Below are 15,995 nucleotides of genomic sequence, written 5' to 3'. Positions count from 1 at the left end.
AGACATTAGCCTGATGTATGCTACCCCTGGGGAGTAACACGGAGACATTAGCCTGATGTATGCTTCTCCTGGGGAGTAACACAGAGACATTAGCCTGATGTATGATTCCCCTGGGGAGTAACACGGAGACATTAGCCTGATGTATGCTTTCCCTGGGGAGTAACACGGAGACATTAGCCTGATGTATGCTTCCCCTGGGGAGTAACACGGAGACATTAGCCTGATGTATGCTTCTCCTGGGGAGTAACACGGAGACATTAGTCTGATGTATGCTTCCCCTGGGGAGTAACACGGAGACATTAGCCTGATGTATGCTTTCCCTGGGGAGTAACAGGGAGACATTAGCCTGATGTATGCTTCCCCTGGGGAGTAACACGGAGACATTAGCCTGATGTATGCTTCTCCTGGGGAGTAACACAGAGACATTAGCCTGATGTATGCTTCTCCTGGGGAGTAACACGGAGACATTAGCCTGATGTATGCTTCCCCTGGGGAGTAACACAGAGACATTAGCCTGATGTATGCTTCCCCTGGGGAGTAACACAGAGACGTTAGTCTGATGTATGCTTCTCCTGGGGAGTAACACAGAGACATTAGCCTGATGTATGCTTCTCCTGGGGAGTAACACAGAGACATTAGCCTGATGTATGCTTCCCCTGGGGAGTTACACGGAGACATTAGCCTGATGTATGCTTTCCCTGGGGAGTAACACGGAGACATTAGCCTGATGTATGCTTCCCCTGGGGAGTAACACGGAGACATTAGCCTGATGTATGCTTCCCCTGGGGAGTCACACAGAGACATGAGCCTGATGTATGCTTCTCCTGGGGAGTAACACGGAGACATTAGCCTGATGTATGCTTCCCCTGGGGAGTAACACAGAGACATTAGCCTGATGTATGCTTCCCCTGTGTAGTAACACAGAGACATTAGCCTGATGTATACTTCTCCTGGGAAGTAACACGGAGACATTAGCCTGATGTATGCTTCCCCTGGGGAGTAACACGGAGACATTAGCCTGATGTGTGCTTCCCCTGGGGAGTAACACGGAGACATTAGCCTGATGTGCAGATGTAGCCACCTTTATCTTGACCGATTCTCCGCCAAGACGGACGTTTAGTCACGCTAAGGCGATAGCTGAGTTTAATCACAGGCAGGCGCGTAGAGGCGATTCTAGTTACTCAGCATGCATTACACATCTCCACCACTGGGTGGCTAATGCTCCACTAATCCAGTACTTTCGATCGTACAGTATAGCGGCGGATTGATCTACAGCTCTGGCAATTGGTCAGTGACGACTGTAATGTTAATACTGTAGGCGTAACGGCAGGCGGTGGAAAAAGATGGTGACCTACACTGTGCTTTTAAAATACATGTACAGTACATGAGCGTCTGAGTACCCTAAGGCATAATGGGAATGGTGGGCTAGCGGGAGGCGGTGGAAAATACCGTGCTTTACAAATGCGAGCGTCTGAGTCCCCTAAGGCATAAACCAACACCAATGGGGAGGGGGCCGGGCGCTGTTTGCTGTAATTTTACACATGAAATTGGGAGTCTCTCATGAGGCATTGTGGGCTAGCGATGAAGGCTCCCACCTCCCACGCTGGGGGTCCAGGGTTCGAGACCTGATGTGCCTTTTTTATTTTATTTTATTTTTATTGTAATAATATACTGTATTATTTTATTTTCATTGTAAGACAGTCAATGGAAAGGTGCACACAAGTTACATATAAATCAGAGTACATCTGCAGGAGCGATTTTTTATGCTAAATGCAACTACACAGCGGCAATGAGTAGAAATGAGTTTATTCTGACGCAACGAATTGAGCAAAACAGTACAGTAGATCTTCGGCGTTTGTGTATTGCACAGCACCTGAATTCCCTCCCTGTCTACTGCATGATCTGTGCAGGCTCCCAGGGGGAAAGGGCGATGGGGTAGGGGAAGACGATGGAAAATACCGTGCCTTTGAAATGCAATTATATGAGCGTCCGAGTACCCTACGGCATAAACCAACACCAATGGGAAGGAAGTGCCAACCTTTTTTTTTAATGTGTTCCCGTGACATTCACTTTAATATTTTTTTTTCTCTCTAATACATCCAATGGAAGTATGCACACAAGTTTCACATAAATCAGAGTAGATCTGCAGGAGCGATTCTTAACGCTAAATTCAACTACACCGCGGTAATGGGTAGAAATGAGTGTATTCTGAGTGAGCAAAACAGTACTGTAGATCTTCGGCGTTTGTGTATTGCACAGGACCTGAATTCCCTCCCTGTCCACTGCATGATCTGTGCAGGCTCCCAGGGGGGAAGGGCAATGGGCTAGCAGGAGGCGGTGGAAAATACCGTGCTTTACAAATGCGAGCGTCTGAGTCCCCTAAGGCATAAACCAACACCAATGGGAAGGAAGTGCCAACCTTTTTTTTTTTAATGTGTTCCCGTGAACAAGCACAAACAGCTAATTAGTACCCTAATAGAACATACTGTACAGAGATACTAAGTACGGTGATTTGGCATCCGGTAAAACAGCTGTTCGTGCTAATTAGTACACTAGTAGAACATACTGTACAGAGATACTAAGTACGGTGATTTGGCATCTAGGAACTTTCAGAGGAGCTTTTATCTCTCTCCATTATACATAGAAAGATTAAACTTGCCACTCTACGTTACAAGTTGTTCGTGCTAATTAGTACACTAGTAGAACATAGAGTACAGAGATGCTAAGGACAGTAATTTGGCATCCAGGAATTTAGGGAGGAGCTTTTATCTCTCTCCATTATACTTAGAAAGATTACAATGGAGAGATTAAAGCTCCTCCCTAAGTTCGTGGATGCCAAATCACTGTACTTAGTATCTCTGTACAGTATGTTCTACTAGTGTACTAATTAGCACGAACAGCTTGTAAAGTACAGTGGCAAGTTTAATCTTTCTATGTATAATGGAGAGATAAAAGCTCCTCTGTAAGTTACTAGATGCCAAATCACCGTCCTTAGTATCTCTGTACAGTATGTTCTACTAGTGTACTAATTAGCACGAACAGCTTGTAACGTACAGTGGCAATTTTAATCTTTCTATGTATAATATAGAGAGATAAAAGCTCCTCCCTAAGTTCCTGGTTGCCAAATCACCATCCTTAGTATCTCTTCATAGTATTTTCTATTAGGGTACTAATTAGCACAAACAGCTAATTAGTACCCTAATAGAACATACTGTACAGAGATACTAAGTACGGTGATTTGGCATCCAGGAACTTAGGGAGGAGCTTTAATCTCTCCATTGTAATCTTTCCAAGTATAATGGAGAGAGATAAAAGCTCCTCCCTAAGTTCGTGGATGCCAAATCACTGTCCGTAGTATCTCTGTACAGCATGTTCTTCTAGTGTACTAATTAGCACGAGCAGCTTGTAACGTACAGTGGCAGGTTTGATCTTTCTATGTATAATGTAGAGAGATAATAGCTCCTCCATAAGTTCCTGGTTGCCAAATCACCGTCTTTAGTATCTCTGTATAGTATTTTCTATTAGGGTACTAATTAGCACGAACAGCTAATTAGTACCCTAATAGAACATACTGTACAGAGATACTAAGTACAGGGATTTGGCATCCAGGAACTTACTGATGAGCTTTTATCTCTCTCCATTATACATAGAAAGATTAATCCTGCCATGTACGTTACAAGCTGTTCGTGCTAATTAGTACCCTAATAGGACATACTGTACAGAGATACTAAGTGCGGTGATTTGGCATTCAGTTAAAAGCTGTTTGTGCTAATTAGTACACTAGTAGAACATACTGTACAGAGATACTAAGGACGGTGATTTGGCATCTAGGAGCTTTTATCTCTCTCCATTATACATAGAAATATTAAACTTGCTACTGTACGTTACAAGCTGTTCATGCTAATTAGTACACTAGTAGAACATAGAGTACAGAGATACTAAGGACGGTAATTTGGCACCCAGGAACTTAGGGAGGAGCTTTTATCTCTCTCCATTATACTTAGAAAGATTACAATGGAGAGATTAAAGCTCCTCCCTAAGTTTGTGGATGCCAAATCACTGTACTTAGTATCTCTGTACAGTATGTTCTACTAGTGTACTAATTAGCACGAACAGCTTGTAAAGTACAGTGGCAAGTTTAATCTTTCTATGTATAATGGAGAGATAAAAGCTCCTCTGTAAGTTACTAGATGCCAAATCACTGTCCTTAGTATCTCTGTACAGTATGTTCTACTAGTGTACTAATTAGCACGAACAGCTTGTAACGTACAGTGGCAATTTTAATCTTTCTATGTATAATATAGAGAGATAAAAGCTCCTCCCTAAGTTCCTGGTTGCCAAATCACCATCCTTAGTATCTCTGCATAGTATTTTCTATTAGGGTACTAATTAGCACAAACAGCTAATTAGTACCCTAATAGAACATACTGTACAGAGATACTAAGTACGGTGATTTGGCATCCAGGAACTTAGGGAGGAGCTTTTATCTCTCTCCATTGTAATCTTTCCAAGTATAATGGAGAGAGATAAAAGCTCCTCCCTAAGTTTGTGGATGCCAAATCACTGTCCGTAGTATCTCTGTACAGCATGTTCTTCTAGTGTACTAATTAGCACGAGCAGCTTGTAACGTACAGTGGCAGGTTTGATCTTTCTATGTATAATGTAGAGAGATAATAGCTCCTCCATAAGTTCCTGGTTGCCAAATCACCGTCTTTAGTATCTCTGTATAGTATTTTCTATTAGGGTACTAATTAGCACGAACAGCTAATTAGTACCCTAATAGAACATACTGTACAGAGATACTAAGTACGGTGATTTCGCATCCAGGAACTTACTGATGAGCTTTTATCTCTCTCCATTATACATAGAAAGATTAATCCTGCCATGTACGTTACAAGCTGTTCGTGCTAATTAGTACCCTAATAGGACATACTGTACAGAGATACTAAGTGCTGTGATTTGGCATTCAGTTAAAAGCTGTTTGTGCTAATTAGTACACTAGTAGAACATACTGTAAAGAGATACTAAGGACGGTGATTTGGCATCTAGGAACTTACAGAGGAGCTTTTATCTCTCTCCATTATACATAGAAATATTAAACTTGCCACTGTACGTTACAAGCTGTTCGTGCTAATTAGTACACTAGTAGAACATAGAGTACAGAGATACTAAGGACAGTAATTTGGCACCCAGGAACTTAGGGAGGAGCTTTTATCTCTCTCCATTATACTTAGAAAGATTACAATGGAGAGAGATTAAAGCTCCTCCCTAAGTTTGTGGATGCCAAATCACTGTACTTAGTATCTCTGTACAGTATGTTCTACTAGTGTACTAATTAGCACGAACAGCTTGTAACGTACAGTGACAAGTGTAATTTTTCTAAGTATAATTAAGAGAGATAAAAGCTCCTCAGTAAGTTCCTGGATGCCAAATCACCGTACTTAGTATTTCTGTACAGTATGTTCTATTAGGGTACTAATTAGCTGTTCGTGCTAATTAGTACCCTAATAGAAAATACTATACAGAGATACTTAGGACGGTGATTTGGCATCCAGGAACTTACTGAGGAGCTTTTATCTCTCTCCATTATACATAGAAAGATTAAACTTGCCGCTGTACGTTACAAGCTGTTCGTGTTAATTAGTACACTAGTAGAACATAGAGTACAGAGATACTAAGGACGGTGATTTGGCAACCAGGAACTTAGGGAGGAGCTTTTATCTCTCTATATTATACATAGAAAGGTTAAACTTGCCACTGTACGTTACAAGCTGTTCGTGCTAATTAGTACACTAGTAGAACATACTGTACAGAGATACTAAGTACAGTGATTTGGCATCCAGGAACTTAGGGAGGAGCTTGTATCTCTCTCCATTGTAATCTTTCTAAGTATAATGGAGAGAGATAAAAGCTCCTTCCTAAGTTCGTGGATGCCAAATCACTGTCCGTAGTATCTCTGTACAGCATGTTCTTCTAGTGTACTAATTAGCACAAGCAGCTTGTAACGTACAGTGGCAGGTTTGATCTTTCTATGTATAATGTAGAGAGATAAAAGCTCCTCCCTAAGTTCCTGGATGCCAAATCACCGTACTTAGTATCTCTGTACAGTATGTTCTATTATGGTACTAATTAGCACGAACAGCTTGTAACGTACAGTGGCAAGTGTAATTTTTCTAAGTATAATGGAGAGAGATAAAAACTCCTCCCTATGCTCCTGGATGTCAAATTACCATGCTTAGCATTTCTGTACAGTATTTCCTATCTAACCAGAAACCCTGCATCCTGTGCAAGCTAGGCGGACAACTGGAGGGGACCCGAAACACGGTTGCTTGCCGTTTCCCTTTCCAGTGTCACATACACTAGTTGTTCTACCCCGAAAGCCAAGAGTCTCCTCTTTTGTATGGTACCAGTCCTGAGTCTCTGGGACACCCAGAACCAGAGATATCAGTACGCAAAGTGGACCTATTTTCCCATAGACTATAATGGGCCCGTTAATTCAGACCCACCATGGGTTCCGACGCTTGCCATGAGCCTTGTGGGAGTCACAGAAACTTGGGGTTGGTACCTTCTGGTAGCTAATTGTCTCCCCTTCCATACCAACCTAGCGATGAAGGTTCCCACCTTCTATGCTGAGAGTCCCAAAGTGTCAACATTTTTTTTATCTGTTCCCGTGACATTCACTTTATTCTTTTTTTTTCTTTGTTATACATTCAATGAAAGGGTGCACACAGGTTTCACATAAATCAGAGTGGGCGGGGGATTTTCCTACATACAGTAGTATACTGTTGCACATGGCTTGTAACCTGATCGGAACTCCCTCCCTGTCTACTGCATGTACTTTGTAGGCTCCCAGGGGGGAAGGTGAAAGTGGGATGGGGGTAGGGCGAGGCAGTGGAAAATACCGTGTTCAAAGAAAAGGCATAATCAAAACCTTCGGGAACTTTGCGGTGTATCGTTATGTGCATTGACCTCGATTATCCCTATCACCCCTGTGTATTTTAGCTAGGGGATTCTGACGCTCCTTCAGCATTGCCCCCGTAGCCTGCAAAATCTGTGCTGTTACTTGCTCCATAGCCGAGTGCCTCCATGGAGCTAGGAGTCACAGGCGGTAACCATTTCAATTGAGTCTGCCCTGCTATAGAATTGAATGTGTACCGTACGGTGCATAGAACCTTGACAGTAGAAACTCTCCTGCAGCTTTGCCCTGCTTTATGTAAAACTTGTGTTTTGTCAGTTTGCTATGCGATCGAGCCCGGTGTAACGTAATGTGCATAGACCTCACTTATCTCTATCGCCCCTGTGTATTTTGGCTAGGGGATTGTGACGCTCCTTCAGCATTGCCCCGTAGCCTGCAAAACTTATACCATCTCTCACTCCATATCCGAGTGCTGCCTGCCACATGTTGGGGGTTCAGGGGCAGTGGCCATTTTGCCAGTGTGCTATGCGATCGAGTCCGGTGTACCGTAATGTGCATAGACCTCACTTATTCCTATCGCCCCTGTGTATTTTAGCTAGGGGATTGTGACGCTCCTTCAGCATTGCCCCATAGACTGCAAAATCTGGACTGTTACTTGCTCTGTAGCCTAGGGCCTCCATGGGGCAAGGAGTCATAGGTGGTAGCCATTTCTATTGAGTCTGCCCTGCTACAGAATTGTATGTGTACTGTACGGAGCATAGAACCTCAACAGTAGAACCGCTCCTGCAGCTTTGCCCTGGTTTATGTGAATAAAAATAATAATAAGGTGTCTGGAAAAAACTAACATGCATTCGTACTTTAGGAATCGAACCCGGGACTATGAGTATAGGAAGCGGAACACTTCACCACTTCGCCGCAGACAGATGAATAAATCCATTGGTTTTGATTATGCTGTAATGGATACGGGATTAGGACGCTAACATACTGTACAAAATTCCTAATCTCAAGAGGCAATAGTGAACTTCTAACACGTCCATTTGCGACAGTGTACACTACTGGTTTTATGTTGTTTTGTCTGCGGGACTTGGACGCTCACATATTCATAAAGTACTGTAGATGGATCATATACTGTATGCTGTACTATTTGCATCTGTACCGTATATACTGTATTAAATAACGCAGCGGAATGAGTATTTACTGTATTAAATAATGCAGCGTAATGAGTATTTACTGTATGGAGCGTAATGAGACGCCTTAGTAAAGTAGTCCTTATTATATATATCAGTATTGCATTTTACGGGATACCACACGCATGCGCAGTGGTGATTGTAAAAAGCGACATCTGGTGGATGATCACAGGTATTACATGTAAAGGTAACGCCAAACGCTCTCCGTGCGATTAGGTACGCCTCTCTGTGACTAGGCGCGCCTCCCTATACCCCGGGACGCTGCGTATGCTCGATCGGGACAAACGCCTCAGCCAGTCAAGATAAAGGTGTGTTAGGCGCAGAGGGTCCGCCCGTCAGTGCGGCCCGGCGCCTAGCAACTAGGGACGCCGCATGCGGACAGCCGCCGGCTCCCTAGCAACGCTAGACGCCGGGCGCACGGAGCCGCTCAGACCCTAGCAACGGGGACGCCACTGTCGGACCGCGTTCCCCGTTGCTGGGTCTAGATTAATCACCTCATTGGTATCCTGGCCGTGCAGCATGCAGCTGCACGGCATGATTGTTAATTACCCTGTCTGGCTCCTGATTGGAGAGCTCCCAGTTAAAAGCACTCTCTGGACTTCTCACAGACGCCGGTAATAGCTTCCTGTTTGCTGTGTCTGTTGCAGAGAGTTTTCCAGTCCTGTCTATCCGGTCGTTCCTGTCCTCAGTGGTCCAATACTCGGAAGTTGTCATCTTTTCCTGGAGTCCTGACCGAGCACCTTTAACATCCTGTGGTGTTCGTGAGTCGCGGCGTAGCCGTGTGTTGCGGCTTGACCGCTTACTATTTATTATTTGGTTACATTGTGTTTCGGAGCTTTTGCGGAGGATTCCGCTCCCACAAATCCACTCTGGTATCCAGCGGTGCTGGATAGGAGTAACGGATTCGTGGGTTTTTGGTTGTCCTTTTCCCTGGCGGTTTGTCCGCACATACTTCTGGTTTAAGTTAGTTAGCTTGTAGCCCCTGGCCTGGTTGCTTAGTCAGAGGGCCCCTTGTTATCACCCTGTCTCGGATTTCCCTTTGTCTCCCATTAAGACCTGAGGGGGCATCGGAGTTGGGCAGACATAATCCGCCCTTCAAACGCGGCTGCCATGGGCTCAAGCAACCATAGTCTCGCAGGGGATTTCTGATAACACGGGCGAGACAACGGAGTTAGGGCGCCAGGGGTTACTAGGCTTTCCTGCTCCCGTAACCTGCATTCCATTCCAGTACTCTGACCTCCGTCATAAGATCACCTCTGGTCAGACGTACTGGTATCATAACATTATTACCGGCCAGACTAAAATTTAAAATTAAACAGAGTTTGATTTTTTCCCTTATTTCAGTTTGGAAGATTTGTCGGCCTCATGAATCCCACTGGTGTAGGGCCAAATCCTGGCCAGCTTCTAGCTAGTCAGATTCAAGAACTTACTCAGATGGTTCAGGATCTGTCCCTTCGGGTGAGGTCACAGGAAGATCTGTTACGGACTTCCCCGAGGGTCGTTCCTGAACCAAAAATACATTTGCCTGACCGTTTTTCTGGGGATAGAAAGCAGTTTTTTAATTTTAAAGAGTCTTGTAAACTTTATTTTCGTTTAAGACCAGTCTCCTCAGGTACGGAATCTCAGCGGGTCGGAATTATTATTTCTTTACTTCAGGGGGATCCCCAGACCTGGGCTTTTGGTTTAAGAACTGACGATCCGGCATTGTTGTCTGTAGACGCCTTTCTGGGGTCTTTAGGGCTATTGTATGATGACCCTGATAGAGAGGCATCCGCCGAGAGTCATTTGCATGCTCTCAGACAGGGTAAGAATCCCGCAGAGATTTATTGTACGGAGTTTCGCCGTTGGTCGAACGACTGTGGATGGAATGACCCAGCCCTGCGCAGTCAGTTTCGCCTCGGCTTATCTGAGTCTATAAAAGACAGTCTCCTTCAGTATCCCGCTCCTGAGACTCTTGATAAACTCATGGAGCTTTCTATTAAGATTGATCGTCGTCTCAGAGAGCGGAGGGCTGAAAAAGGAGCATCTGTCGGGTCTACTCCTGATGTTTTTTCCATTTCTGTGGACATAGAGGAGCCCATGCAGATAGGTCTCTCCAAGCTGTCTCCTGAAGAAAGAACCAGAAGGCAAAATTCTGGTCTTTGTTTGTACTGTGGGAGTAAGGGACATTTTGCCCGTAATTGTCCGAACAAGTCGGGAAACGCCTCGACCAAGTGAATTGTGAGGGGGTTCACTTTGGTCTGCAGCTTATCTCCTCAAATAATTCACTGTTAGTCCCAGCTAAAGTTTCCTTTGGCAGCCTCTGTTCCTCGGTGTCGGCTTTTGTTGACAGTGGAGCTGCAGGGAACTTTATGGACTTAACGTGGGCCAAGGCCTTAGATATTCCTCAGTTAGCCTTGGGTAGGTGTATCACCATGCATGGTTTAGATGGGAGTCCCTTGTCCAATGGGGTTATTTCTCTCTGTACACCTCCTGTACTATTTTCGGTAGGAGCTCTTCATTCCGAAAAAATTGAATTTTTCCTTACCCATTGCCCAGCAGTTCCAGTGGTTCTGGGTCACCCTTGGCTGGCCTTTCATAATCCCATCATTGATTGGCAGTCGGGGGAGATCTCACAGTGGGGTACCATCTGTAATAAGGAATGTATTACGCTTCCCATCAGAATAGCTGCTGTCATTCCCGCACCCATTCCTGTGGAATACCAGGATTTTGTTGATGTATTTTCCAAGGGCAATGCGGACATTCTGCCTCCCCATCGGCCTTATGATTGTGCTATTGAGCTAATTCCTGGTGCCACTTTGCCTAAGGGAAGGTTATATGCATTGTCCGGACCAGAAACTGTGGCCATGAATGAATATGTTAAAGAAAGCCTAGGGAAAGGATTTATCAGGCCGTCTAAATCCCCTTTAAGTGCAGGCTTCTTCTTTGTGGAGAAGAAGGATGGATCACTCAGACCTTGCATTGACTTTAGAGCCTTGAATAAAATCTCAGTAAAAAATACTTACCCTTTGCCGCTGATTTCTGTCCTCTTTGATCAGCTACGTTCGGCTGTGATTTTTTCTAAGATTGACCTGAGAGGAGCATATAACCTCATCCGAATCAAGTCAGGGGATGAGTGGAAAACGGCATTCAGTACTCAGTCGGGTCACTATGAGTATCTGGTTATGCCATTCGGCCTGTCTAACGCTCCGGCAGTTTTCCAGGATCTCATTAACGATGTGCTCCGTGATTTTCTTGGAAGATTCGTAGTAGTCTATTTAGACGATATCTTGATATATTCTGACTCTATTGAACAACACGTTACCCAGGTGCGTCAGGTTCTAAAAAAATTACGTGAAAATCACCTATATGCCAAGCTGGAGAAGTGTGAATTTCATGTCACGGAGGTATCCTTTTTAGGGTACATTATTTCCCCTCGGGGATTCTGTATGGAACCGAAGAAGCTCCAAGCCATCCTTAGTTGGGCGCAACCCACCAACTTAAAAGCAATTCAGCGCTTTTTAGGGTTTGCGAATTATTATAGAAGATTTATTCACTCTTTCTCCGACCTAGTTGCTCCCATTGTGGCACTGACTAAGAAGGGAGCGGATCCAACCAACTGGTCACGTGAAGCTGAGTTATCTTTTCAGGCCTTGAAACAAGCCTTTGTCTCAGCCCCGGTCCTCAGACATCCCAACCCAGAATTGCCTTTCATTGTTGAGGTTGATGCCTCGGAGGTTGGAGTAGGGGCTATCCTATCTCAGAAGGATCCGGATTCTCTGGAATTACATCCTTGTGCCTTTATGTCCAGGAAATTCTCATCTGCTGAATCCAACTACGATGTTGGTAACCGGGAATTACTGGCTATTAAATGGGCTTTCGAGGAGTGGAGGCATTGGCTTGAGGGAGCAACACATACCATTTCAGTTTTGACTGATCACAAAAATCTTCAGTACATTGAATCAGCTAAACGGCTGAATGCCCGGCAAGCTCGTTGGGCTTTATTTTTTACTCGTTTCAAGTTTATTATCACCTTCAGGCCAGGTTCCAAGAATGCCAAGGCGGATGCCCTGTCACGCAGTTTTCTTCCAGTTCATGATAACAGTCCTGTTACTCCCATACTTCCGTCTTCAGTCATTCGGGCAGGCCTCACACAAGATTTATTTACCCAGTTAAAGCAGCTTCAACATCAAGCTCCTGGAAATACTCCTGCTGGTCGTCTTTATGTCCCTGAGTTTTTGAGAGCAACCGTTTTGACGGAGTTTCATGATAGCAAAGTTGCCGGGCATCCGGGGATCGCTAAGACTTTGGAATTAGTCTCCCGCTCAGTATGGTGGCCTGGTCTTTCCAAAGACATTAAGGAGTTTGTTTTTTCGTGTCAGGTCTGTGCACAGCATAAAGTTCCCCGTTCCTTGCCTATCGGTCAACTTATGCCCTTGAATGTTCCTCTCAGGCCATGGTCTCATATTTCCATGGATTTTGTGGTGGACCTCCCTCTGTCAGCCGGATGCCGAGTCATATGGGTGGTAGTTGACCGTTTTAGCAAGATGGCCCATTTCATTGCTCTTCCCCGATTGCCATCTGCCCAGGGATTGGCAGTTTTGTTCCTCCGCCATGTTTTCAGACTCCATGGGTTACCCACTGATATTGTTTCTGATCGGGGTCCACAATTCATTGCACAATTTTGGAAGTCTTTTTGTGCCTCTTTAAAGATGAAATTGTCTTTAACGTCTGGCTACCATCCCCAATCCAACGGGCAGACTGAGCGAGTTAATCAATCATTAAATCAATATTTGCGTTTGTACTCGGCCAAACTCCAAAATGACTGGTCCGAGTTTCTTCCGTTGGCGGAGTTTGCTTACAACAATGCCTGTCATTCCTCCACCAATGTGTCTCCATTTTTTACAGTTTTTGGTTTTCACCCCAGAGCTAATTCCTTTTTTCAACATTCCTCTGTCTCCTCACTGACCTTGACCGCTCATCTCAGACTCATTTGGAGAAAAGTGCACCTTGCTCTCAGAAAAGCGGCATTTCGGGAGAAAAATTTTTCTGACAGGCTCCGGCGGCCGTGCACTTTTAAAGTTGGAGATAGGGTGTGGTTGTCGACTCGCAACATTAGACTTCGACAAACCTCAGCCAGATTGGGCCCTAAATTTATTGGACCATTTCATATTATTAAAAAAACCAATCCAGTTGCTTTCCGGTTACGTTTACCAAGAACTCTCCGGATCGGAAATACTTTCCATTGCTCCCTGTTGAAACCATACGTTTCTTCCAGTAGATTTCCTCGGAAGATCTCTCAGGGGAAATCACCAATAGATGTACAGGGTCAGCAGGAGTTCTTGGTGGAGAAGGTTCTCGATTCCAAGTTGTCCCGGGGTCGGCTTTATTTTTTGGTACATTGGAGAGGTTATGGTCCAGAAGAAAGGTCTTGGGTCCTGGATGAGGATCTCCATGCCCCGAGGCTCAAAAAGGCATTTTTTCGAGAATTTCCTCAGAAACCTGGCCTTAGGGGTTCCTTGACCCCTCCTCAAGGGGGGGGTACTGTTGGGCGCCTAGGGTCCGCCCGTCAGTGCGGCCCGGCGCCTAGCAACTAGGGACGCCGCATGCGGACAGCCGCCGGCTCCCTAGCAACGCTAGACGCCGGGCGCACGGAGCCGCTCAGACCCTAGCAACGGGGACGCCACTGTCGGACCGCGTTCCCCGTTGCTGGGTCTAGATTAATCACCTCATTGGTATCCTGGCCGTGCAGCATGCAGCTGCACGGCATGATTGTTAATTACCCTGTCTGGCTCCTGATTGGAGAGCTCCCAGTTAAAAGCACTCTCTGGACTTCTCACAGACGCCGGTAATAGCTTCCTGTTTGCTGTGTCTGTTGCAGAGAGTTTTCCAGTCCTGTCTATCCGGTCGTTCCTGTCCTCAGTGGTCCAATACTCGGAAGTTGTCATCTTTTCCTGGAGTCCTGACCGAGCACCTTTAACATCCTGTGGTGTTCGTGAGTCGCGGCGTAGCCGTGTGTTGCGGCTTGACCGCTTACTATTTATTATTTGGTTACATTGTGTTTCGGAGCTTTTGCGGAGGATTCCGCTCCCACAAATCCACTCTGGTATCCAGCGGTGCTGGATAGGAGTAACGGATTCGTGGGTTTTTGGTTGTCCTTTTCCCTGGCGGTTTGTCCGCACATACTTCTGGTTTAAGTTAGTTAGCTTGTAGCCCCTGGCCTGGTTGCTTAGTCAGAGGGCCCCTTGTTATCACCCTGTCTCGGATTTCCCTTTGTCTCCCATTAAGACCTGAGGGGGCATCGGAGTTGGGCAGACATAATCCGCCCTTCAAACGCGGCTGCCATGGGCTCAAGCAACCATAGTCTCGCAGGGGATTTCTGATAACACGGGCGAGACAACGGAGTTAGGGCGCCAGGGGTTACTAGGCTTTCCTGCTCCCGTAACCTGCATTCCATTCCAGTACTCTGACCTCCGTCATAAGATCACCTCTGGTCAGACGTACTGGTATCATAACAAGGTGGCTACATCTGTATGCTTCCCCTGGGGAGTAACACGGAGACATTAGCCTGATGTGTGCTTCTCCTGGGGAGTAACACAGAGACATTAGCCTGATGTATGCTTCCCCTGGGGAGTAACACGGAGACATTAGCCTGATGTATGATTCCCCTGGGGAGTAACACAGAGACATTAGCCTGATGTATGCTTCCCCTGGGGAGTAACACGGAGACATTAGCCTGATGTATGCTTCCCCTGGGGAGTAACACGGAGACATTAGCCTGATGTATGCTTCTCCTGGGGAGTAACACAGAGACATTAGCCTGATGTATGCTTCCCCTGGGGAGTAACACGGAGACATTAGCCTGATGTATGCTTCTTCTGAGGAGTAACATGGAGACATTAGCCTGATGTATGCTTCTCCTGGGGAGTAACACAGAGACATTAGCCTGATGTATGCTTCTCTTGGGGAGTAACATGGAGACATTAGCCTGATGTATGCTTCTCCTGGGGAGTAACACGGAGACATTAGCCTGATGTATGCTTCCTCTGGGGAGTAACACAGAGACATTAGCCTGATGTATGCTTCCTCTGGGGAGTAAGAGTTACTGGAAATTAGTGATGTTTAGACTACAGCAATAGGTGGGTATGTGTGCAGCTGAACATCGCAGGATCACCAATAATTGCATCAGTCCAATGAGAGATTTCGTTGGCTGTAACGTGCTGTTGGCTGAGCCGCTGATAACACACCGCCAGAGGGGACACGGCTGTCAGTGGGGACAGTTATGACTTTGCAGTTGCTCTTTTAGATTCAGGTAATTGCATGTATGCCTATTACTACAGGCAGGTGCACAATGAGAGAGGAGGGGGTCCAATTGCAGCCTCCTTGTGGGCCCCCTTCTATCTTCATGATGCAACAGGACTACTGTATAGCAGGTCATGCTGGGATGAGTAGTACCACAGCAGCTGGAGTCCTTAGGTTGTCTACCTATAGTACAAAAATACATTACAAAGGACTATGTCATCTCCAAGGTCTGTTTATAACACTCACCGCTATGTAGGTCTCATAAGACTGGTCTCCTGGCTGTGGGGGATCCAACATCACGTCCATCATCAGCGCCCCAAGAACAGGAGGCTCATTAAAGGATTTCAGGCTGTGTAATATCTCAAACACCGACGGATCAATGTTCACAAACTCAATGTAAGCAGAACGTAAGCCGCACCTCATGGAGGGAAACAGAGATTATGGTGAATCTGCCGCGTGCTTACATCTACTGTAACACGTGGGACATGCTGGGCTCCCATACTGGGCCAGGATGAGATGTGGGGTCATGTCTGGGCCTGGCTGGAATCAGTAGCTCTCCCTTCCCTTCATGATGATCATATGGAGGATAGACCAGGAGAACGTCACTCAGA

At 45.7% G+C, this 15,995-nt stretch overlaps 1 protein-coding gene across 1 annotated transcript in view; it reads right to left on the bottom strand.

Annotated features, from left to right (window-relative positions):
* The window catches only part of LOC134927087 (alanine aminotransferase 2-like), a 259,669-nt gene that overhangs the window by 46,473 nt on the left and 197,201 nt on the right, over positions 1 to 15,995 (bottom strand). The window contains exon 8 of the mRNA XM_063921093.1: positions 15,631 to 15,802. Within this exon, the coding sequence (XP_063777163.1) occupies positions 15,631 to 15,802 (172 nt within the window). The remainder of the gene's footprint in view (positions 1 to 15,630; positions 15,803 to 15,995) is intronic.

Source organism: Pseudophryne corroboree, chromosome 5 (assembly GCF_028390025.1).
Source record: "Pseudophryne corroboree isolate aPseCor3 chromosome 5, aPseCor3.hap2, whole genome shotgun sequence".
NCBI classification, from domain to species: Eukaryota; Metazoa; Chordata; class Amphibia; order Anura; family Myobatrachidae; genus Pseudophryne; species Pseudophryne corroboree.
The sequence above is the reverse complement of the archived record's forward strand: the minus strand, read 5'-3'. Positions and strand labels throughout refer to the sequence as shown.